Here is a 25573-nt window from a genome sequence, read left to right on the forward strand (position 1 = left end):
ATTTCCAAGTGATTTTGAGCATATACAGAGGTGTAGAAAGTAAAAAAAATGTAGGAAATAGCAAAAATAGAAGGGAAGACGAAGATCTGCACAAAAAGGAGGTTCAGGCCCAAACAGAGATGGATCCTGGATCATCCAAACGCACCAGGGGCGTTGGATTGATCCAGTCCCTCTTAACCCTAGATCTAATGGCCAAAAAAGCATGAGAGAGCACAGTATGGCGCAGACGCGCGCGCGTGGGATCAATAGGCAGGTATAAAAGCAAGATTCAAAGGGAACCCTCACAATCCTCACTCCTTTCTCTCTCTACAATGTTCTTAGAGAGAGAGAGTCTGCAGACTCTCTCTTCTCCGACCTAACGCCGGTCATCTTCCTCACTTCTCCGACGCGGTGGCCGGAGGTGGCGCCGCCGCGTCGGAACCCTAAACGGAAACCTAATTACATGTTCTTGACGCTCATGACCTCCTCTCTTCGATTCTGAGGCTCGTTTTTTCAAAAGACTTACAAATCAACGTAGATCGGAGAAAGGTTTAACGCTACGTTGATGTTTTTTCGTTCTTAAACTCCTTTTTTAAGCAGCGTTTTGGAGAAAGATCTCCTAAAACCATCTACGTTGATTTGCGAAGAAACAGCATGAATATGAGATGAACTAACATGATTTGCAAAGGAAAAAAACGAAGAAAGGACGGGAAGGAAGATTCGGTACCTGGACGAAAGAGAGGATGAACTTCTTCGAATGTTCTTCTTCTTTTGACTTCTGTGAACTGTTTGATTCTTGATTTGCTTCCTTTCTCTGTGCTTTTACGTTGATGCTTCAATTCTTGATTTGAAATCCTAGGGTTTCAGATTTTGCTGTGATTCTGTGCTGGTTTCTTCGATCTTCTTCTTCTCTGATTCAGTTTCGAATTCGATCTGTCTTCTTCTCTTCTCTCTCACGCTCTTTCTTGTGATCACCTTGCGGTTCGAATTGCAGGAAAGAGATGAAGATTCGATGATGATGATTCCCTATAGAATCTGAGAATCTCTGAAATTCGAAATGATTTTGTGAATTTGTTGACGAATTTGATCTGTTTGTGATGAATATTGACACGAATTTGAAGAATTGATGTTGATTTGAGTTCAAGAAATTCGGTTAGGGTTTGAAGGTGGATGAAAATTCATGGTGTTCATGTGATTTTCTGGGTTTTTGGGATTTTTGATCGATTTTGTGATGGAGAGAGAATGAAGATTCTGTTTCTGATGATGTGTAAAGGAATGAATGGTCCTCTTGACCATTGACTGTGATGTGGCTTATATAGCTGATGACTGTAATGCCTGGACCAATAACAAACTGCCATGTGGCGTAACTAACTTTTGGACAAATAAAAGACTGACACGTGGCACTTGGACTAATGACTTGGACAATTAAGGACTTAAAATGCAAATTTTAAGAATTTAGGACTAAAAAATAAAAAGTAAAAATAAAATGAATTAAAATTGGTAATTTGGAAAATAACGTAAAGTGAAACGATTAAAATTGACAAAACGGACTAAAACGAACCAATGGCCTAGATGAGGTACTTTAAAGTAACCTCTCTCTGCCGAAATTTCGTGTGAAATGACCAAAATGCCCCTGGGGCTAAAACGACTAAAAAATGACTCAGATGCAATTTTAAAATGGATTTTTAACAGGGAATCGAAACAAAAGTTTATTTAAACCAACTTGAAAGACTCAGAGGCAATTTTTAAGATTTGAACAGAGCTTTGACACTTGAAAAGACTAAAATGCCCCTAGGGGCAAAACTGACTCAAAATGACTTCAAATGCAATTTTTAAAATGGATTTTGACATAGAATGAAACAGAGACTTATTCAAACTACTTGAAAGGACTCAAACAAAATTTTGAAAGACTGAGAGAAATTTTAACACAGGAAATGACTAAAATGCCCCTAGGGGCTAAACTGACTAAAAAAATGACTCAACTGATATATTTGAAATGAATTTTGACATGAGATTGAAACAAGGACTTATGCAAACCAATTTAAAAGACTCAAACAATTTTTCAAAGCTTAAAATGAGTTGAATGCAGGAAATGACTAAAATACCCTTCTATGTGAATTTTGCAAATAGAATTGAAATAAAATGCAGAGAAAGATGCAATTGATCAGGGACATATCAAATGACTTGTAATGCAAGAAAAGAAGAATTGAGTCAGTATTTTTAGGTCCAAAATTAGGGTATAACACCTCGCGAGCGCGGTGGCGAGTTGTGACAGTAGTTTCGGGAAAAAGAGCCATTTTCACCCCAAAACCCCAATTTTGACTCCCCAATGCTCAAATTTGATTCCAAGGTTTGTCCAAACATTTCTAAACATGAAAAGACACTCAAATCCATATAAAATTTGCACCAAAACATTCTTCCCACAAAATTCATCATTTGACCCATTTCATAAAACTTCAAAAATAACAACACAAATCATCACAAGCTCAAAGATTATGATAACCCAAGGTTCCATTCATCAATAACAACACCTCACAACATCAACAACAACAACTAATCATGAATTCATCACAATTCATCAACAACAACATCTCATATCAACAATTTTTGGGTGAAACACAAAGCATACATATGTACATGATTTAAGCTTGCAATTTCATCATCAACAACTCAATTAACATTCAATTTACATACTCAAACATTGCATCACAACATAAGCACGAATTTCACAATTAAAATCAATTCATCAATTTCATAAAAATGGGTAAAAGGGAAAAGTTATGAAATTATGAGTGAAGCCTAACCCTCTTACCTCTAGCACCAAGAATCTCTAACCCAAGCCTCAATTTAGCTCCTAGATGATGAATTCTTCTTCTAGCTCTAGCCTCCAACCCCTTTCTCTTGTTCTTCCTCTTCAAACTTTTATTTCTCTCTATCTTAATTGAAAATGAAATGAAATGTTGGTAAAGCCCCAATTTCACTACCATCTAGTGTTTATATAAGCTCTACTCAATTGGGCTCAACTCACAATGTCTTAATGGGCCTAACCCATTTCTATCCTAACCCCAAAATGTTACTACTCACTTAACGGTGAAATATAACACTAACGGTCACTTAATGGTAAACTAAATAATTACCCCACTGTCCAACACTTAGTAAAATAATAACTCTAACTAAGCACTAAAAATAACCTTCAGCAAAAATTACAAAATTACCCCTGTTTTCAAAATGACCAAAATGCCCCTAAGTCCAAAATGACTAAAATACCCTTCTAACACCGAATTTTACAATTCCCAACCAAAAATACACACAGAGACAAATATTCACACAAGAGCACATATAACACAATTAAGAATAATAAAAATAAATCTAATCGAAAAATCGGGCTGTTACAGGTGGCGGCACCCGTTACTTTGCTTGGGTGTTTTTGTGTAGCCTTATTTTTGTCATTCTTCTGTAACATTATTATTTGGTAACAAACACTTGTAATTGATTTTGGTGGATGGTTCTCTTTGGCACACCTTATGCGTTTTGAGCCACCTTCAGTTATCTAATATATTCCATTTTGGATTGTTAAAAAAAAAAAAAAAAAAAAACAATATATGTGTTTTCGGTTTTACCCTAGACAAGTGGTTGGAAAACAATGCATAGTCTTAATTTCCTTTTTTTTTTTATTACAATGGTCTCAATTTCCTTTGAGTGGTTGGCGAGGCTAAAATGGAAAACAATGCATAGTCTTAATTTCCTTTTTTTTTTTTTTTTGTTACAATAGTCTTAATTTCCTTTTGAGTGGTTGACAAGGCTAGAATTTTTGAGATGTGTTATTTGAACCATCATTTCAATGACAACTTATGAGACAGCTGTAATATACAAAGAAAACGAGATATTGACAGAAAAGCCAACACAATAGGAGAGAAAATAAAAATATAATATGAATATGAGAGATAAAGTTAGAAAATTGCTTTTTTGACAAAGAATACTTCCAATTGACACATGGAAATGACCATATTGACCCTGACGGTAGTTAACTACCGCTGGGAAACACGCCGGTTGTTAACTGCCGCTGGTACCCAGCGGTTGTTAACTATCGCTGAAGTCTTTCCCCCCAAAACCAGCAAACCCCTACCTCACCTATTCATTCATCACCTTTCTCATTTCCAAAACCATACCAAAAAAAAAACCCATTTCAAAATTGTTGTGTTAAAATCATGCCTCCAATTCATTACTGATCGATTGCTAAGACGTTTCTACACACAAAATGCATCAAAGAACAGGTATTACAACGTTAAAATCCATTGCATTTGATTGATTTTTCTGGTTTTTTTTTGTTCTGACACGCGTTGTAGCGGCAGTTAACTACCGCTGGGAGTGAGCGGCTGTTAACTGCCGCTGGTAACTTAGAAAAATTTTCAAATTTTCTAAGTGCAGTAGCTACTGCCCAAATTTTTTTTTCCATTTTTTTTTCTTTTGTTTTTTTTTTGTTTGTTTATGTTAATATATGATATTAGATAGATGTTTATTAATTAGTTTAGTAATTGTATGTTGTTTATTTATAGATAATGTTGAGAATGCGGGTGATGATTCGGGTGATCGAAAACCTAGAGTTGTCGATTCCATTAAGGTTGAAGCTCCCGCTAAGGTCGAAGTCTCCGTTAAAGTTGAGGCTTCAAGCGTCAATTCCGATGTGTGGAAACTTCGTGACAACGAAGTGGACACGGCTCATTTCTTTTCAACCCAAGACACATGGAAAGATAAAAACGAATTGCTCGGTTGGGTCCGTCGACAAGCAAATAGGGCTGGATTTACGGTTATCATTAGAAGATCTTGTGAAGGAAGAAATGCTATGTTGGAGTTGGTTTGTGAACGGAGCGGCGAGCACAAAGTACCGAAGACAAAAGTGAAGTATGAAGGAATGGGATCAAGAAAATGTGGGTGTTTGTTCAAGGTGCGTGGATATGTCGTTAGGGAAGACAATGCTTGGAAATTGGCTATTCTTAATGGCGTTCACAACCATGAGATGGTGCCGTATCTAGCAGGGCACCTTCTTGCCGGAAGATTAACGGAGGACGACAAGAAGATTGTACATGACTTGACCGATTCTTCGGTGAAACCAAAAAATATTTTGACAAACTTGAGGAATAAAAGGAAAGAGTCCATGACAAATATCAAGCAAGTCTACAATGAATGTCATAAATTCAAAAAGGCAAAAAGGGGTGACTTGATGGAGATGCAATATCTAATCACAAAGTTGGAAGAGAATGGATATGTTTATTACGTAAGAGAAAAAAAGGAAAGTCAAACCGTTCAAGACATATTTTGGACTCATCCAACTTCGGTAAACTTGTTTAACAATTTTCCTACTGTTTTGATAATGGATTCCACGTACAAAACCAACTTGTATAGGATGCCATTGTTTGAAATAGTTAGAGTCACCTCAACCTATTTGACATATTCGGTTGGTTTTGCATTTATGACGTCCGAGAAGGAGCATAACTTTACTTGGGCTTTGCAAATGTTGCTTAAACTTCTTGGACCAAATAGTGATATGCCTAAGGTGGTAGTGACCGACAGGGACACGGGTATGATGAATGCCGTAAATAATGTTCTCCCCGGTAGTAGTGCAATACTTTGTTATTTCCATGTTGGCAAAAATGTTAGATCAAGAATCATCACCGATTGCAAAGTTAAACAAAACGTTGTTGTGGTGGATGACCAAAAGAAGATTGTCGACGAGGAGAAGCATAGTAAGTTGGTTGATACCATATTTGATGCATGGGAAAAATTGGTTGAATCTCCTACTCAAGAGTTATATGCGGCTAATCTAGTGGAATTCCAAGATGCTTGTAAGGATCATCCAAAGTTTCTTCACTATGTTCAAGAAACCATATTGAACCCTTTTAAGGACAAACTAGTGAGGGCATGGACGGACCTTGTGTTAGGACCACGAATAGAGTTGAAGGAGCTCATGGTGTGGTGAAGGAATATTTGTCCACCTCCAAGGGTGATTTGGGTACTTGTTGGCATAAAATAGATGAGATGTTGGCAAACCAATTTGGGGAGATACAATCATCGTTTGGTAGGAGCGTTACGGTCTTGGAACATCGATACAAAGATGTCACTTTGTACTCCGGGTTGGGTGGTCATGTGTCTAGACAAGCCATGAATTTTATTTTTGTGGAAGAAGAGCGTGCTAAGAGAACCTTGTGCATTGAGAAGAAAACTTGTGGTTGTGTTCAAAGGACGTCGTATGGCCTACCTTGTGCATGTTTCATTGCTATGAAAATCCGTCACAACATGCACATTCGATTGGATGAGATACACCCGCATTGGCATAAGTTGTACATGGGTGAAGAACAAAGTAATGAAGATTTGTTTTCGGTCGCGGAGGAGTGGCATGGTATCCAAGAACGTCTCCAAAGAGTTCCGTTCCAAATGAAACTAGAAATCAAAGAGACTTTGCGGTTGTTAGCGTTTCTGGAGACCACATTGTTGTCACCACCTCCAAGAAAGGTGGCAACCAAATGAGCTCCCAAAAAAATCAAAACCACACGTGGGAGACTATTGATTCTCAACATCCGGATAGTCAATCTTCACCACGGAAAAAATCTTCACAAACTAAAAGGAAAGGTGCTCGCATTGGCATTTCTCCGGTTCCGGTTCCTAAGCCTAGCTTGGTTTCAACAAGTTATGATTCATCCAATCCTATGTATTACGAGTTCGGGTATGCTCCATTTAGGCTAAGCTCCATTTACTCCATTTAGGGTTTGGATGCAAGACATGTTGCAAAGAAATATCTAACGGTTGAGATTTTAAATTAAAAAACAAATATTTATTTAATAAAAATACATAATAATAACAAACAAAATCATGTTCCCTTCTTCTCTCATATCACAACAACCTTTTATTGTTTTTTAATTTAAAATCTCAACTGTTAGATATTTTTTTTGCCACATGTCTTGCATCCAAACCCTAAATGGAGTAAATGGAGCTTAGCCTAAATGGAGCATACCCGAACTCATGTATTACATGCCAAAATTCATGAGACCATACATTGAGAGAGTTGTGGATGTTATTGGTGACGGGCATTGTGGGTTTAGGGCTATAGCGGAAGCCTTGGGTTTGACGCAAGAAAGTCATGTTATGGTGCGGAGAGCACTTATTCAAGAGTTGAAAGAGCATAGGAGCAAATACATTGAGGTGTATGCGAGCGAGGACCGTTACAACTACATCTTGGATGGATTGTATCCTCCCAAAAATCCTAGTAGCTTTGCACCTCCCGACAAATGGTTGACATTGCCGGATATGGGACACATCGTTGCATCATGTTACAATAGGCCGGTGTTAGAGATGACTACATGGAAAGACTACATCTCCGAGACTTTTTTCCCACTTAGAGGACGGCCTCCGGTTAACCCGAAAAGCAACATGATTTGCCTTGGTCTAATCCCTAATCATTTTGTCCTTCTTTCACTAAAAGATGGTTGCCCACTACCTCCAACATCCACGGAGTGGAGAAATCACAGGAGTGAAGAGGCGGCAACATGGGAGGATGAATTTTTGGATCAACACGATCGTTTCCAAACACTCATGGACATTGAGCTCAAAGAGAGACCGGTTCCACCAAAAAAGCCAACAAATCAAGACAATCCAATTATGTTTGATGACACTCCGGTTAAAGAAAACACCGAATTTGAAGATGTTCTGGAACATTTAGATGATTTGCTTTTATTAGATGAAATGTGACACTTTTTGGTCGGTGTTAATCCGTTTTTTGGTTGATACGCGCCGACGTATTTTTTTGGATATATAATGTAATGACCAATTTTTTGGGTGATATGTAACTAACCTTTAACTATTTATATGTATATCAATATATTTGAGTTTCGCATTTATTAGTAATTAATGTATATTACGTGTAATGTTTTGCATAATGTGGAAAATTTGATGAATTTCAAACAATTGTTAAACGTTAACGCATTACCGGTTTGGTGTAATGTAACCGAATAATTGATAAACTATGAAATGTTGATGTTTGTGATTGTTGGATGTTGTTGTTTCGGTTTGATTTCCTCCGGAATTGCCGTTTGAAATTACAGGTAAAACATGACACATTTCCTGGGAAAAACCAAGTGCAGACTGCACTGGTTCTGTAACTGGTGTGAGCGGTAGTTAACAACCGCTGGATACCAGCGGCAGTTAACAGCCGGCGTGTTTCCCAGCGATAGTTAACTACCGCCAGGGGCAATATAGTCATTTCCATGTGTCAATTGGAAGTATTCTATGTCACAAAAGTTATCAAAAATTAGTCATACAAATACCATTTCCCATAACTTTTAGCCTAAAAGTCTTCCTTATTAGAAGACCACCATGCAGTCAATACAAAGTCTTCCTTGTTAGAAGACCACCCTGCACCTCTGCAGTCAATACAAAGCAGTAGTATTGGTTCTTTTAATTATGCATATATTATAACTATGGACTGGAAGGTGGAATAAAATTAAAGGTATCAGAGATTGAGAGTTGCATACTTGGTTTATATTTTAGTATAATTCATCAAGCAATACATTCTTTAAGAGAAACTCTTCGATCGATCATGTCTATCATTTTTATGCTTGTTGGTATACTGCTATCCATTGGACTACAATTTACAGGTCAATATTTCTCTCCTAATATTATTGTATACTTTTTGTATTGCATTTTATAAGCCTGTTTTCATTTTCCGGGTAAAATTGATTGGTTGGATTTGAAAAGTCCTGGTTTTTATATAGATGAGGGCTCCATAGTTATAAGCTATGAAACTCGTACTCTAAAATGGAGACATATCATATATGTATCAGATACCGATACTCTACGGATAAGTACGCACGGAGTATCAGAATTAATTATTTTATCGGATACTTATAAGATACTCGACATAGACACACAAATACTTATAAGATACTTCATAGAGAAGTATCCTAGAGAGAGAAAAATGAAGGGTAAAAAAGTATGTGTTGTGAAAATTCAAAGGAGATGTATATGATTCAATCACTATAATTGTTTTTCGATTAACCAATTAAAAATAATGTTTTTGGTGGATGAAAGTAACGAGAGAGGGGAGATTCAATCAATCAACATTAAACACACTTTATTTTGAGTTCTTTTATTGATGCATTAATTTGTTGATACCCTAACATTTTGTGGATGCATTTGTTTATATATATATATATACACACACACACACACACATATATACACACACACAGATATATATATATATATATATATATATATATATGAAAATAGAATATGATTTATACGAAAACTTAATCACATGTGTTATTTTTTGTAAATTGTGAATTTTATGATTATACAGTATTGAAGAGTAATCAATGCTTATTTTTTCAAGTATTTTACATGCATAAAAGTTTTAGTATAAATATTTTATTGACGTATTTTAACCGTATCGTATCTATAATTTAAAAACTTCGCGTACCCACATTCGTATTACGTATCCGGGCTTCATAAGTTAAAGTTTCTCCAAAATGTTCCCCTCAAAAAAAGTTTCTCTAAAATGAAATGGCATTCAAGTTGGTACCCATAAACTAGTTGATACATATGCATTTAAGTGAATTAACTTGTGTTAAGAAAAGTCTCATACAAGTGTCATAAGGATCTATGAAGCAATAACACATAGAAGACACCGGACACAATATTAACACAAAGACATTGACAAATGTTTAATCGAATCTTTATACTAACAATTTAGAGTTTTTAGAAATAGCCTATTCCAAAATCCTCTCCTCTAAAGATGTCCACATCATCATAATCCTATTTGACATTTGTTCCAAAAATTTCTCCTAATTTTTAATACAAGCTTAATAATTATAATTATTATTAAAAACCGTTTTTTATTTAACATTAGATTGTACATAAAATACATAGTTGGTTACAATCAAATAATTACTAATATAATTATTGCTTCGATTAAAATTTATATGTTACATTAAAAATGTGTACGTTACAATCAAATAATTATTAATATAATTAATATTCGATCAACATTTATACGGTACATTAAAAATTTGGTAGGTTTCAAAATTATAATAAATAACTTGAATAAATTATATTTTGAATTTTGGTCCGTTATACTATGACATTAACCTACTAATTAAAAATTTAATTGTAGCAATTAGTTTTTATGGTTATATAATTAATTTTTATTCGTTACAAAATTATATTACTTAATATTAATAAGATATTATTAAATTTCAAATGTTATGAAGTTAATTTTTTGTAGGTTACATGAAATATAATCTAATCGTTTAATGCACATTTTATAATATTAAAGACTTTGATAATATTAATTTTAAAACGGTCAAATTAATAATTAATTGATATTAACCGTTATGGAACTATTTTTCTATATAAATAGTATCGCTTTTGGGTACGAGTACACAACAATCACAAAATATAGTTCTTCTTTTTCTGTTCTCTGGTTCTCTGATATCTATATTCTAAGTTATTTATATAATTTTTTCTATTGCAAAGAAAAATGTTTACGAAACACGGCTTCATCTCTGTTGTTTCGTCAAAAAAAACAATCGTGGACATTGGTTGTGAGGGTTGTTCGTGCTTCGTTTGTTCAAGACTACAAAAATAAAAAAACTACCATTTTTCATGGAGTTGGTTCTAATGGATCGAAAGGTACTTTTTTCATATCGTTTTTGTTTTATGTTTTTTGTGTTTTTGTATTTTTTTTTAAAGTATAGTGTTTTAATCTTTGTTATCTAGGGTGATCGAATTGGTGCGTCCATACGAAGAACATTGATCTACAAGTTCAAGGAGCAGCTCCAAGAGGGAATGGTGTTCACGATTTCCTCATTTGATGTTGCTTGCAATAGTGGTTCCTATAGACCATCACACAACGAATACAAACTGAATTTTACAATCAACACAAAAGTCAAAATATCTAAATCTTCTTTGGTCCCTACAAACATGTATTCGTTTACACTGTATTTGATGTTTTCAATGCTTCTTACGACATGAAATGTAATTTGAATCATATTTTTATCATCAAACTAATTTCAAACCCCCATCCTTTTCTAACAACATGAAATATATTATATATTGATGTAGTTGGTGTCTTGACTGGGGTGGATTTAGTTTGTATGAAGACGTCAAACTAATTATATTAAAAACCCTTCAAGCACAAGATGTGCCCAACAAAGGAAAATACAAAGTTCAAGATGCATAGATACAAAAGAACCAAATCATGAGGTAGAATAACCAAGACAAGTAGAAAGATTATTCCACCAACATTTCAACTCAAAATACGTACATGATTTCTTAGCATTTTGTAACCAATAAACGAGAATTGTAAATTTATCTAACAACACCATAAACTGGTTCTTGTGACAAAAATGTAAGAATTTCTGTCTTTCTAAATAATTGAAATGCAAGTCAACAAAATCAATTGAAAACTAAAACGAACTTTTTTTTGGAATAATCGAGAACCACTGAAATGAAGAGTACCCTCACAATAATTAATGGGAAGAACACAATAATTATCCAACCACTTTAGAATATTATGTAATATTCTACCAAAAAATTCACACTAAAAATAAAAAAGATAATTTTCCTCTTTTTCACATATGCCAGAACATAAAAATGAGTCCATATTTTAAATACTCCAAAATGATAAGTTGTCATTTGTTAGAATTCATATATTCAAGATCCTCCACGAAAAAGAGAGAGACATTTAGAGGAGCTACTTTTTTTCCTAATGAGATTTTTTAGAGCCATAGGTTCATCATGCTCCACTTGCATCATTAGATGATATACCCCTTTGTCAAGGTACCTTTCACCATGATCAACTTTAAAGAAACTTATCAAAAACGCTAGCCTTAAAAATAATGTTGTCCAACAAATAACAACAATATATCCCCAACACCTCCTTCCAAGAAAAATTATATGACATTGTCTCCACCCCATCCAACCCTAACCTACATATCTCCTTAAATGGCATAGAGTTATTTTGATATAACTCAAAAGTTCTTCTAAATATATCACACAAAAGACCATTCTACAACCACGAATCATGGCAAAAAAAGGAGTATTTTTCTCATTACTATCCACTATCATCAAGTTGTCATCAAACCAATTTCTAATCCCCATCTTCGCCCCTATTTTAAAACCATAGAAGTAATTTTACCACACATACGCCTAGGCATGGCAACAATACCCGTCCCCGTGGGTACCCGCCCATACCCACCCAAAGTTGACGGGTTTTCCCCGCTTTGACTGGGTTTGGGTATGGGTATGGGTTTTACCCGATTCCAAAACACGGGTATGGGACGGGTAACGGGTATATAGGTACCCACCCCGAACCCATACCCATACCATACCCGAATGTATAAAATTACTTTTTTACCCCTTTTTTTTTAATATAAATAGAAACACAAGAGCAAAACCCTAGATCTATTTCATTCCTCCAGTGTCCAGAGCGGCCGACGGCGCTTTCTGTTCTGCATTCTCTCTCAACGCTCAAGCAGGTAGGGCGCTTTCTGTTCTGTATTTCCCACCCTGGTATTTTAATTATGTTTTTCTGTGTTCATTTCATTCATTCCCTTTTCATTTCATTCACAACTTTGCTTACTTTTCTGGGTTCATTTCTGGATTCATTTCATTACAATTGGTGATTTGTTTTTCAAATTCTCTTATGCAGGTTCAACCGATAATGTTAGTCTTACTGGTGAAGTTGCTGCCATGATTTTGCGTGTTCTTACTAGTGAAGTTGCTGCCATGATTTTTTCAAATTCTGAGTTTGTGTGTTCTTACTTAATTGTTGCATTCAGATTTATGCTTTGTCTTGGTGATTTACACCTGACGATTACTTCTCTTGTTGCAGACACAGGACTTAAATTTAAAAGCTCTGGTACTAGCCAATAAAATTAACTGGCAACTTTATGAGATAATTGCTGAAGAGACGGAAAGTAACTACATGGGATTCGGTTTCTAATATTTTTGCAGTATGATGTATACTTATATATTGAAAAAACTGAAGTATGTTGTTTGAAAAGCAAAGTTTGTCATATATTGATTAGTTTGTATTGAAAAAACCAAAGTCTGTTGTTCGAAAAGTTAAGTCTGTCAAATTCATGAGATAGTATCGGCCAAGATGAATATATATATAATCAGTCAGGAAGTCTAGTAGGCTTTGAACAAATCATTAGTGTTTTAAACAAAAAAAAAAATTATTAAAAAATGATTCACTATGGGTATGGGGATGGGGATGGGATCCCCGAACCCGTCGGGGACGGGGATGGGATTCAATTTCTCATCCCCGTTGGGTATGGGTAGGGTAACGGGTAAGTTTTTGAGAATAGGGTATGGGGATGGGGAAGGTGATACCCGTCCCCACCCGTACCCATTGCCATGCCTACATACGCCTAACTGTCCCCACTCTTCACATGAACACCCGCCAACCTATTCTAAGAAGCTAAAACTTTAAAATGCAAACTCATTGATCCGTATTAGCTTCCAAAACCATTCACGTAACAAAGATAAGTTAAAGTTCTGCATTATACGAACCCCTAAGCAACAACTATATCGATCAAGACACACCTTATCTCACTTAACCCAATTGACTTTCCTAACTTCCACATTCCCTCCACACTAAAAATAGTAAGGATTCAATAAAATAAATTTTACTTAAGTAAGCCTTGAAGAATGAAAGAAATTAAACCAATTGTGGTGGATATTGAAGGAGAATACAAAGATACATTACAAGAACATTGAATTGAATTCAAATGGGTGAAATCGATTTGTTTTTATTTTTATTATATAATACATTATGATATTTAATTATTATTTTAATTATTTGTCAATTAATTTTTAAGAGATATCAGTTTGAATGTACTCTTTTTTCTATCTTCCGGTAAATTTAAAAAGGCGAAACTGACAATTTTGTTGGCAAAAGTTAAGTTGTTCCTAGGTAAGTATTTATAACTATCAACTTGATTATTTAAATCATTGAAACGTACATACTTATTCATTTACTTGAACCATTTTATTTGTTTCTTTAGAGATTGGAAAACGATGTTACAAAATTCTTTTCAATCAACTAAGATCAAATTCAACCGTTAAATTATGGAGACAAAAGTAACTAAAGAAAATGTATGCTTATTTTGATGAATGTGATTTTTTTCCACAATCCTTTTAGTAAATACATTTTCCAACAAATGGTAAAACAATTACCTTTATTTTTAGTTGCCTGATCTATCCCACATTAGCATACCAGAAGGATTTTTTAACCTTACTCTTAGGATCACCATTGAGGAGTTTAAGAACTTGCATGAAATTTAGTGGATTGACATAGATCTCCTACCTTTTTCTTCCCCATGTTTGATGGAGGTTTTAGTTAGTGGGTTTCGGTTAGGAACTTTAAGAAGGAGGAAGTGTTTGCTTGGAAAAAAGGTGAAACGATGAATTCAAAATCATAACTACACTAAAGCATAACGAAATTAGGTTAGAATGTTTTAATTTGTGACCCTTGATCTCAAATTAAAAAAAAAATGAAGGGAGGAGATTTAAGAAAATTGTTTTCTCAAATTTTTCTCACTAGAGATAATTTGCTTCCGAGAGAAATACTCTCTCCAATATTTTTTTAGGGACTTTCTCCAATCTTAGATATAACAAATTAATAATTACATTTTTTTTATCTTAAATTAAAAAAATATATATAACTTACTTTGACTCTATTTAATGTTATTTATCCTAATATACATTTTAGTTCATGTAAGTTTTATTTTTAATATTTTTTTTCTCATTAAACAAATTCCAATAGATTCTTTAAAAAAAAATTCTTTCAAAAAAAAAACAAATTCCAATATATGGTACTTTTCATAATTTTATATTTTTTTAGAAACATATGAGAAAACTAATTGCATATAAGTAAATTTTTGAAGTCAGATTTTTTTTTTATAATTGAAATCGGAGAGAGTATTGTGATTAAATAAAAAAAAAGTAATAGCTTTATTCAAAGTGGTAGATTTTTTATTTTATTTTTATAAGACAAGAGCAAAAAGAATAATCCCAATTAAGTTGGTACCCTACTTTAATCGATTGCCAGTTGCTCATATATATTATTAAAAAAGGGAAAAATTATATAAAACCTGGGAGGACAAAAAACCTGATCCAATCAATCCAAGTGGATCCACCCTAACAGGTAATACATCAAAAAAAGATCAACAAAGTGGATTCAACCCTAATTAATTCTAACAAACAAATACCATTAACGATAGACGTTTGTGAGGACCAATCGGGTCTATAATTTGGCGAATTGATCGATCTTCAACACAAAATCGGATCACGTACCATCAACTCCCTGCAACAACGACAACAAGCATTAACGACTCTTTCGAGTCCACACAGTCCCATGTCAATCAAGGATTAATGGGATATGAAACACAAACATATTCTTGAGAGTGGGGAGTAGATTCGACCGCCAACACGGTAATTAAACAATCCACACGCACCAACAATTTACTGCTATGATCAACATCAAATTAACAGTCATTTCTGGCCCAAGACAGTACCACAACCACTCCAAAGAAAGGGAGGAGATGACGGATTTGAATGACCCACCATAAACAATCCACACGGCGGCGAAAAAGGTCCAAAACGGTGGCAAAGTAGAGGATAAAGAACTTTTGGGTTTCAACCAAACCAAACGTGGGGTTCTGCCATTGAGAGGCCAACACACAGAACCAAACAAGATCGCCGGTGATATCCAACAATTTACGAATACCAACAATCAACAACCACCACCTATAGCAGATGCGGTACTGGTTGAATCGGAAACCAACGACGCGGATTGTTGTGGGAACCGAAAAAAGGGTTGTGCAGAGGGACGACACCGCTCATCACACCATCGTTGCATGATGGTACATTGTGAGTGATGAAGGTTTGGAAAAAAAATGGGGTGAGGTGGCGGAAGATTTCTAAAGAGAGGGCAAAGCCATAATGGTAGATTATAACAGAGGTGATCATACCTCTTATTAATTAGATATATTTTTTAGAATATAGTAATTATTTATATTATTTTTATATTTTAAGAATAGTTGTAGTTTTTCTCACTATTTTATCACTCTCACAAAAATAGTTATATCTTTATAAAATTTAACTGTTTTTTTTCCCGATAAACAATGATTTATTGTCTCAATTTTAAATATGAAGATAAAGTACTACATAATATCAAAATTCTGAAATGAAATCAAATTAAAAAAAATCAAATAATATCTCAAAAACTTATTTATGGGTAAGCCCCGTTAAATTTTTTAAAATAAAATGTATCCCGTGCTTGGCACGAGGCGTTACACTAGTATAATCACATGTATTAGTATCGTACATGTGTCAAACAATGACATATATGTCAAACACCAAACACACCTTCTATTAGAAATGCCAGCAATATGGACTTGGACTTATTACTACTCCCTCCGTTTCAAAATGAGTGTCGCTTTAGCTAAAAAAATTTGTTTCAAAATGAATGTCACTTTCAGTTTCCAATGCAATAATAACTTTTTCTTTTCAATTGTACCCTCCAATTAATACTCTGCACACTACTTCCAAAGTATTACTTTTAAAACTAACCAATAGCTAATAAGGATAATTTGGTAAAATAACTATTCTCTTTCTTTTAATCATTGCATTTCTTAATATGTGTGTAAACACCTAAAACGACACTCATTTTGAAACGGAGGGAGTAGTCCTATCACTTACAAAAATGATCACATGTATCTATCACATCATCTTAATTACGTCACCTTAGTTAGTTCCATAGACTAAAAATTCAAATTTTGGACGTACTGAATAAGTTATAACCAAGAATGTTTCCTTTTGGTCAAAAAAAAATATCAAGAATGTTTCCTTTCCTTCACGTAAGTATACAGAATCATTGGCGGCTGATTAACATAAGTCTTGTATGCCTTAGGCCATCATTCAACAATATATGCGTTTTCTTTTCACCAGAAAGAATGGTGGGAATCAAAAACCATAGCATTAAGTTCCTTTCAGCAATTGACGGGGCTAAGTCTTCCTTATAGAATATTATTATGCATATAAATATGGACTAGCAGGTGGAATAACGATATCAAAGCTGCATACTTGGTTTATACTTTGGTATAGTTCAAGCAATACATTCTTTAAGAAAAACTCTTCGATCGATCATGTCTATCATTTTTATGCTTGTTGGTATACTGCTATCCATTGGACTACAATTTACAGGTCAATATTTCTCTCCCATATTATTGTATACTTTTTATATTGCATTTTATTAATTTGAATTACTTTTTTGTTATTTTTTTCTTTTTATTTTACGCTACTTCTTTTGTTATTCATTATTCAGTCATATGTTAAATTAAAAGGCTACTAGTGTCTATTGCATCAATGTCAACAGAGAGAGCGTTTTACTAAGAATGTATTTGTTTCCTAAAGATGGGAATGTTATTCTAAGGTATTTAGAAAAAAGATGTTTGATTAATATTATAATATTTTCGGAAACTATAAAAGTAAGGATTATAATAGGTAATTTCACAAGAAATTATTCACATCTTCATGGGAACTTTATTCCCACCCTTTTCTTTGGGAATAATTTTCTATTCTCATGAACGATTTATACTCGGGAATAAAATTTAGTAAATTTGTAACAAACATAGGCATGCATATTTCCATCGTTTTATGCTCAGGAATCTACAAATATAACTTGATACAAACACATCCTAAGGATAAAAATAAAATCATCACAAATTCAAAAACCCCAAATCCCAAAACCAAAGAAAACAGAAATGGTTTTTGAAAACCCACAATGATTTAGTGTTTTTTTTTTATTGCGTTTGGATATGGAGATCTGGGTTGCTTCAGATAGAACCACGGTTAGATTGAAATAAATAAATAATTCAAGGTTTGTAATATGTTTCCCGGGAATGTGAGATTGGAAATGCAACATTCTCATGTTTGTTTTAAGTTTTAATTTTTTTCCCAAGAATGTTATATTTTCAGAAATGTTATTTACGCATGTGTTTGTTTCAAGTTTACTAAATTTATTCCTAGGAATAACATTGCTTGGAATATAAAGATGAGAATTTTATTCCAAGGTATTTAAAAAAAAAATATGTTTGGTTAACTTTATAATATTCCTAGGAACCAACAAAATAGGGATTATAATAGGTAACTACATAGGAATTTATTCCCATCTCCATCGGAACTTTATTCCCACCATTTTCTTTGGGAAAATTTTTCTATTCCCAGGAACATTTTATACCCGAGGATAAAATTTAGTAAACTTGTAACAAACATAGGCATATACATTTCCAACATTTTATTCCCAGGAATCAACAAATATAACCTGAAATAAAACTCAACTTGCAATAAATTCTCATTGCCACTCACATTTATTTCTATTTTTATTTTTTAATTAAATAATTTCTAAAACATATCCACGAAATCTAAATTTTTACCAAATATTCACGGGAATATAATTCCAAGAAATGTAATTTATTACCTTGAAACAAACACACCCTTATTGCTCGTCATTATTGTATTCATTCATACTTTGTATAAATTATTTATAGGGTTAAATATGACTTATGTAATTTTGACTTCAGGGTCCGTTTGATGGTCATGATATGTATGGGTGTAACGGATCGGTTTGTATCAGTTTTTGGTCAAAAAAATGTCCGAACCTATGAAATCTTCATTGGTTCAGTTTGATACGGTTTTTACTATTTTTCAAAGAAGAAACCAAACCAAACTAGTCGGTTTGGTTCAGTTTGGATCGGTTCGGTTAATCGGTTTGTTTGAAAATACAATTAAAAAAATCCATATTTTCACAAATTTGTATATAATTTCATGCATACAACATACTCAAATATTTTATAGAGCTTTGTTTTCCATGTTCTCTATTTTTTCAACTAACATGAAAAAACTAACAAGAAATAGACTACCCCAACGACGGTGAGTAACGAAGGGTTAGGTTGACTGGCGGCTAGTGTTCTTTTTTAGTAAAAATGAAAATAGAGTGTGAGTGATCATATGAGATGATGATGTGAGAAAGTGAATGAATTAAGGAGTATTTTTTGTTGGACTTTAATTTTGAGCTTAATCATAAGTGTGTGTGTGTGTGTGTGTGTGTGTGTGTGTGTGTGTGCGCGCGCGATGAGGGATAATATTACTCAAAAGGGGAGTGAGGTTAGCATCGGTTCGGTTCATCGGTTCTTTGGATGTCGAAATTAAAAACCGAGAACCGAACCAAAATAAATCAGTTTAGGTTGATTCGGTTCGGTTTTGAACCGAACCAAACAAGGTTATATATTTTTTTCAGTTTGGTTCGTTTTGAATTTTCAGTTTCATCGGTTTTGTCCGATCCACTTACACCCCTAATGATATGATAGAGATATGGTATGATATAGAGCTGGATAGAGACAGAATATGATATAGACATGATAAACATTAATCATATCATGTGTTTGATGCGCACATGGTAACAAATATGATTTTATTATTTTATTATTATTAAATGAGAAGATTATTCTCGTAATTAATTAAATATTTTAAAAACAGCATGTAATTAATTATAAATGAGCAAGAAATTACAACATTTTAAAAACGGCAGAATATCATGGTAATAAATAAGAAATGAATTCCTAATTATGTTAGGATAATTTCTAACTCAACCTATAATCGGGATAAAAATTACAAAGGCAAGTCAAGCTATGATAAGAAAATAGTTTATTTTATCTTATCACACATGAAATTTAAGATATCTTGTCTCCCTATCCTGACCATCAAACAACCCTCAGAGATTAGTATTTACCTATGAAATTATATCATCAAAGGGATTGTAAGTTATGTCCTCTTAAAAGATCTTTGTAAGTTCTTTAATTCTTAAAACATTTCATACTTTTTTTTTTATCCGGAGTTCGAACCCTAGACCTTGCATATATTATATATTGTTCTTACCAACTGAGTTAAACTCATTGGGACAAAGATTTCTTACTTTAAACCGGAGCATCACCCCTCCCCTTAAATTTATAGTAACAAAAAAGAAAAAGGAGTTTACTCTTTACATAAATTTCGTCCAATTTTAAACTCTATTTTAAACCATTTTACAAAAAATGAATGTTTTAGTCTCTATACTTGGTCCTTTTAAAAATAAAATAGACTAAAATTAAACAAAATTTATGTAGGGACTATACTTGAAATTTAACAAATTTTATAAGGACGACATATAAAATTAATCCCTTATACATGCATGTCCTATATTTTTTGGTAGACATACCTACTTCATAAGTGTGAAAGGCTTCGCCCACAAGGATTAATAACAACAATCAAGTTTTATTTCACTAAATATGATGGAATACTCAACTTGTTAATATTTAGGTTATTTTAATAGTTTTATTATAGTTTGTCTAGATCTTCTCTTGTCCTTATTGATTTAACTATCATTTATTTGGTCTACTTTTCTTTCTATAGAATCTATAAATCTTCATTTTACATGCTCAAACCACATAAGTCAAGTTTCCATCACCTTTTCTACGATAGGTACAACTTCTACTCTTTCTTTAATATTATCATTTCTAATTCTATTATGTTTGGTGTTATCATACATTCAGCGCCTTCTCCCACGAGAATGTGATGTCTAACTTATATAAATTAAAGTTGAAACGATTATTTCTCGATTTTTTTTCTAGATGCACCCCAAAGTGACTAAAATATACTTAATTCATTTTTGAAATTTTCAATCTACCATTTGTCTTGCATCAGTTACCATTAAAATGTTGCATTATACATATCATGTACACATGGCTAATTTTAGCATTAGCATGTTGCATTAAATCAAAATGAAAAACATATCATGCATAAATAAGTAAAAACATATCATGTTGAGTATTTGGTCGGATTGAGATTGAGTTTCTTATGTTGCAGTTTGATTTGGTTCGGTTGTTCAAATAAAAACTACAAACCGAACCGCACGGTTGAGTCCCCATGAACTTATTTCAGTTGGTATGGACATTTGCATTATGTATGTAGTGAGCTAGGTTCGAATACCTAATTTATTCACCTTAAGAAGTTAAGTTTTAGCCTTAGATTAGACTACTCGACAAAAAATACTTTTTTTTAGAGAAATTAAGTTTTTGAATGTGTAACCTAATGGTATAATGGGTTATGACACTGAAGGAGTATGAAGAAGGAGGTTGGCGTTTAATTTGCTAACAAATATTTTCTCCCCTAACAAACTAAAAATAATATTTTTTTGTTAAAAGAAATTGGAATGATTTACAATTAGTTCATTATATAAATCCACAGGCGTTTGTTATGGAATGAATGGCAACAATCTACCATCAAAGCAAGAAGTTGTAGATTTATATAAATCAAAAGGCATTGGCAAAATGCGTATATATTACCCAGATGAAGAAGTCCTAGAAGCCCTTAGAGGTTCCAACATAGAGTTGATCCTTGATGTGGCCAAGGGAACCCTTTCTTCTCTTACAGATGCCGGTGAAGCTACAAAGTGGGTCAAAAAATATGTGACACCCTATGCTCAAGATGTAAAAATCAAGTACATAACTGTTGGAAATATAGTTCTCCCTAGTGACTATGAGGCTCAGTCCATTCTCCCTACCTTGAAAAACATTCAAAATGCAATTTCATCAGCCAATTTACAAGGTCAAATCAAGGTATCAACAGCAATAGACATGTCTTTGATAGGTAGTTCATATCCACCCAATGCTGGAGTTTTCACTGACCAAGCAAATTCATATATACGACCAATAATTAACTTCCTAGTGAAGAATGGAGCACCACTTCTTGCCAATGTGTATCCGTACTTCGCTTATATTGGTAATAAACAAAGCATTTCTCTAGGCTATGCTCTTTTTGAACAGCAAGAAAACAATGAAGTTGGGTACAACAACCTCTTCGACGCCATGTTAGATTCACTATACGCTGCTCTTGAGAAAGTTGGAGGTTCTAAGGTGAAGATAGTTGTGTCCGAGAGTGGATGGCCATCTAAAGGTGGAGATAGTGCCTCAACTGACAATGCTTCCACATATTATCGTAATTTGATCAATCACATCAAGAATGGCACTCCGAAGAGGCCCGGTGCTGCTATTGAAACTTACTTGTTTGCCATGTTTGATGAAAATGAGAAGAATGGTGCAACAACTGAACAAAATTATGGTCTCTTTCATCCTGACAAATCACCGAAATATCACTTGACACAGTCGAGTATCGATTCAGATACAACAGTGAACATTATGTTATCCTAAAGATGTCATCATAAATATATAATAAGTTTTATTTGAAAAATTGATTGCTTGAACATATATGTATCTAAATCTAGTTAACTATGTATAATTGTGTCATGTATTAACATGTTGTTCTTTCTATGTCTCTACTAGTAAAGTACCCATGCTATGGGTCGGTCGCGCAACAAGTAGCGAGTTTTTTTTAGAGATGTTCGCTTGCGGGGTGCATTTTAATTTGGATTTTTCTATATTGTACAAATTCGCACATGTTAACAAATAAGTTATTTTAGAAATTTTTTTTTTAGAAAATTTTTGCAGTAGAACTTGTGCATTTTATATTAAATATATAACTTTTTAATAAATGATTGTTGTTTATCCATAAGAAGTTCTTATTTTTAGTTCTTTTAACATGTGCAATATTGCACATGTTAATAACAAAATCACTTTTTATGGGAAAAGCTAATATTATTGTTTGGAAATATGAAACAAAAGATTACAAATATAACACAACCTCCTCTTTTTATGAGAAACAATTCACTTTTTAAGTTCATTAAATAATTGATGTATATGGTCTACAATATAGACCATATGCCTCAATTATTCGATAAACCTAAAAATTGAATTGTCTTTTAATAAAGAACGGAGGTAGTAAGTAAGAATAATATTGTTCTATGCAATACCGACAAACAATAACAATCTTTTAATTGTATGCATTAAAGACAAAAATTTGTCTCTTATTCCTTATTTAATATTGAGAAATATTTTTTTAGGGGGAATAGTGACGAATATTTCTCTCCTTAAACCATGCGTAAAAGGCAATGATTATGAGATCTCAATACCAGAGGATGAATACATCAAAGGAATGGAAACATGCAAGAATAATCATTGATAAGTGTCAGAAAGTAGTTAAATATCATATATAGTTTAGACACTTTGATATATATATATATATATATATATATATATATATATATATATATATATATATATCCTGAGAAACCCTTCCAAATCGCATGGCCCTGCCTCATAGACAACACACAATCATCGATTGTCACTAAACCACCACAAATCCGAACAAACCTCACAAAAAACCTTCGCACAAGCCCTCAATACGGTTTGTGATATACCACTCAGTCAATTCCCTAAACCATGCGTAAAAGGCAATGATTATGAGATCTCAATACCAGAGGATGAATACATCAAAGGAATGGAAACATGCAAGAATAATCATTGATAAGTGTCAGAAAGTAGTTAAATATCATATATAGTTTAGACACTTTGATATATATATATATATATATATATATATATATATATATATATATATATATATATATATATATCCTGAGAAACCCTTCCAAATCGCATGGCCCTGCCTCATAGACAACACGCAATCATCGATTGTCACTAAACCACCACCAAATCCGAACAAACCTCGCAAAAAACCTTCGCACAAGCCCTCAATACGGTTTGTGATATACCACGCAGTCAATTCCCTAAACCATGCGTAAAAGGCAATGATTATGCGATCTCAATACCAGAGGATGAATACATCAAAGGAATGGAAACCTGCAAGAATAATCATTGATAAGTGTCAGAAAGTAGTTAAATATCATATATAGTTTAGACACTTTGATTACTCGTTTTATAAGTTATTCAATGAAAAGCTCACAAATAATGAAGAATTATCAATTTATGCTTTTTATACCTAATTCCAACCATTTATGTAGGTAAATGTAATTGCCATGGACTTTGAGATCAAAAAATGGAAGAAAAATAAGTCTTGAAGCGTGGCTAAGCAAAGTCAAAGCCATGTCAAAGCAATGCCTGAATCTGGAAGCGTGGCTAAGCAAAATCAAAGCAATGCAAGTCAGAGAGCACAGGAAATCTGAATCTGAAAGCGTGGCTAAGCGAAGTGAGTGTGGCTAAGCCATGCTGCAATTTCCCATAAATTATATAAATAGACCCAAACCTCATAACAGAGAGAGCTGATTTTTTAGAGAGGGGCGATTTTAGAGAAGAGAGAGAAATAGGGCATTTCTAGTGAGAGAAACACAAAGCAAGGTAGTTGAGAGTAGATTCAACCCAAGATTTGTTGAGACATCATGAATCTAGGCATGGAATCTTCATCTTTTCTTCATCCTTTGCCAAGCTATCATAGACATATGTAGCTACATCTACCCTTGTGGGTTTTGAGGTATTCAAACAAGCTATTATGTAATCTTTTGATCTTTTAATATATGGTTCTAGCTTATTTATTCAATATTGTTGTTATTCTTATGTTTAATGTTTTATTGAGATTCAAAATGATATTGACAAATACTTTGGGATTTAAGAAATAGAATAACAATCTATCTTAAGTTATCACTCTAGACATGGATGTTAATATTTGATAATCACTTTTAATCTAGAACTTAATGCTTTTGGGTCATTTAATCGGTTGGGAAATCGTCGATTAAACGATCCAATCAACTTTGTGATTGTTTTAATGTTTGGGAAATCGACATTTAAACAATTCCTTAGAAATAACAATATCATTTGGACACGAATGATATTGTCGAGTGATTGTGATAATATCGTTTAAAAAGCTAGAATCCGTTATTTGATCGAGAGATTGCAGTTGTTACGCTTGGTTGAGTGTCTCTGACCCCAAGCGAAATAGCCTTATCTCGTCTCTATTTATTTTAACATAAATTAGTTAGAATAGTTTTAAACAAACAAACTTTTAAACCATACACTTAGAACAATATTGATTGTTGAATGGCTTGAATATCGCATCAGTCCCTGTGGAGACGATAACAAAAATACTTACTTTTGATACTACATCAATCATCAGGCACGTGTGTTCTGGCCAAAGGGTTCAACCCCCTTTATCAACCGTTGCCCTGCGTGAAAAGTTAGAATATCTTTGAATTTGATCAAATGGATCAAGACCTAAAATGTATTTGATCAAAAGGATCAAGACCTAAAATGAACATGTTATAGAGCTGAAAGACCTTACGGACCTAAAAGGAAAGTTTTTTGTAATTTTGCAATTAGTTAAAATACCTGTAAAGACCTTATGGACCTTTATATTTTTATCCTTTTAATCAAATATTACAACAACAAAAAAATCAAAAATCAAATCTTTCCTAAAAAAAACAAAAAAAACAAAAAAAATCAAATCCAAAGTGTAAAAATATGCATGCTAAATACTCATAGTTTCTTTTTCCTTTTTTTGTTAAAAGTCGAATTGATCAATAAAATTGAGGTACTACCGATCCCATAGGTTCACACTTCTCCAACAACAAACCTCAATCTTCCCACAA

At 33.4% G+C, this 25573-nt stretch overlaps 2 protein-coding genes and 1 long non-coding RNA gene across 4 annotated transcripts; all 3 read left to right on the forward strand.

Annotated features, from left to right (window-relative positions):
• The first annotated feature begins 4237 nt into the window (after positions 1-4237).
• On the forward strand, positions 4238-7808 carry LOC146931488 (uncharacterized). The gene is given in 6 exon segments (XM_085707662.1): positions 4238-4253; positions 4536-5160; positions 5395-5940; positions 6060-6526; positions 6529-6685; positions 6984-7808. Coding segments are annotated over 6 exon segments (2550 nt in total). The 3' UTR covers positions 7723-7808.
• A 4377-nt stretch (positions 7809-12185) lies between these two features.
• Positions 12186-13183, forward strand: LOC146931489 (uncharacterized). Its single transcript, XR_015008375.1, has 2 exons — positions 12186-12509; positions 12683-13183. It is a non-coding gene; the product is annotated as an uncharacterized LOC146931489 (long non-coding RNA).
• A 3869-nt stretch (positions 13184-17052) lies between these two features.
• LOC146931490 (glucan endo-1,3-beta-glucosidase-like) lies at positions 17053-22404 on the forward strand. 2 transcript variants are annotated; one of them, XM_085702974.1, is made up of 3 exons: positions 17059-17244; positions 20491-20559; positions 21325-22404. In XM_085702974.1, the coding sequence occupies exons 1-3, from the start codon at positions 17187-17189 to the stop codon at positions 22284-22286; spliced, it is 1089 nt and encodes a 362-aa protein (XP_085559100.1). In that variant the 5' UTR covers positions 17059-17186; the 3' UTR covers positions 22287-22404. The 2 variants fall into 2 exon arrangements, with proteins under 2 accessions (XP_085559101.1, XP_085559100.1); XM_085702975.1 differs by lacking the exon at positions 20491-20559 and having other exon boundaries at positions 17053-17244.
• The last annotated feature ends 3169 nt before the right edge of the window (positions 22405-25573 follow it).

The sequence above is a fragment of the Medicago sativa genome, chromosome 4, assembly GCF_051527215.1.
Source record: "Medicago sativa cultivar Bolivia chromosome 4, Bolivia_mono, whole genome shotgun sequence".
Taxonomy (NCBI): Eukaryota; Viridiplantae; Streptophyta; class Magnoliopsida; order Fabales; family Fabaceae; genus Medicago; species Medicago sativa.

Coding starts and splice junctions, on each gene's coding strand:
- LOC146931490 (XM_085702974.1), top strand. CDS start 17,187: ATGTCTATCATTTTTATGCTTGTTGGTATACTGCTATCCATTGGACTA. Junction 17,245..20,490: donor CATTGGACTACAATTTACAG/GTCAATATTTCT, acceptor TTCTTTCTATAG/AATCTATAAATCTTCATTTT. Junction 20,560..21,324: donor CATCACCTTTTCTACGATAG/GTACAACTTCTA, acceptor ATAAATCCACAG/GCGTTTGTTATGGAATGAAT.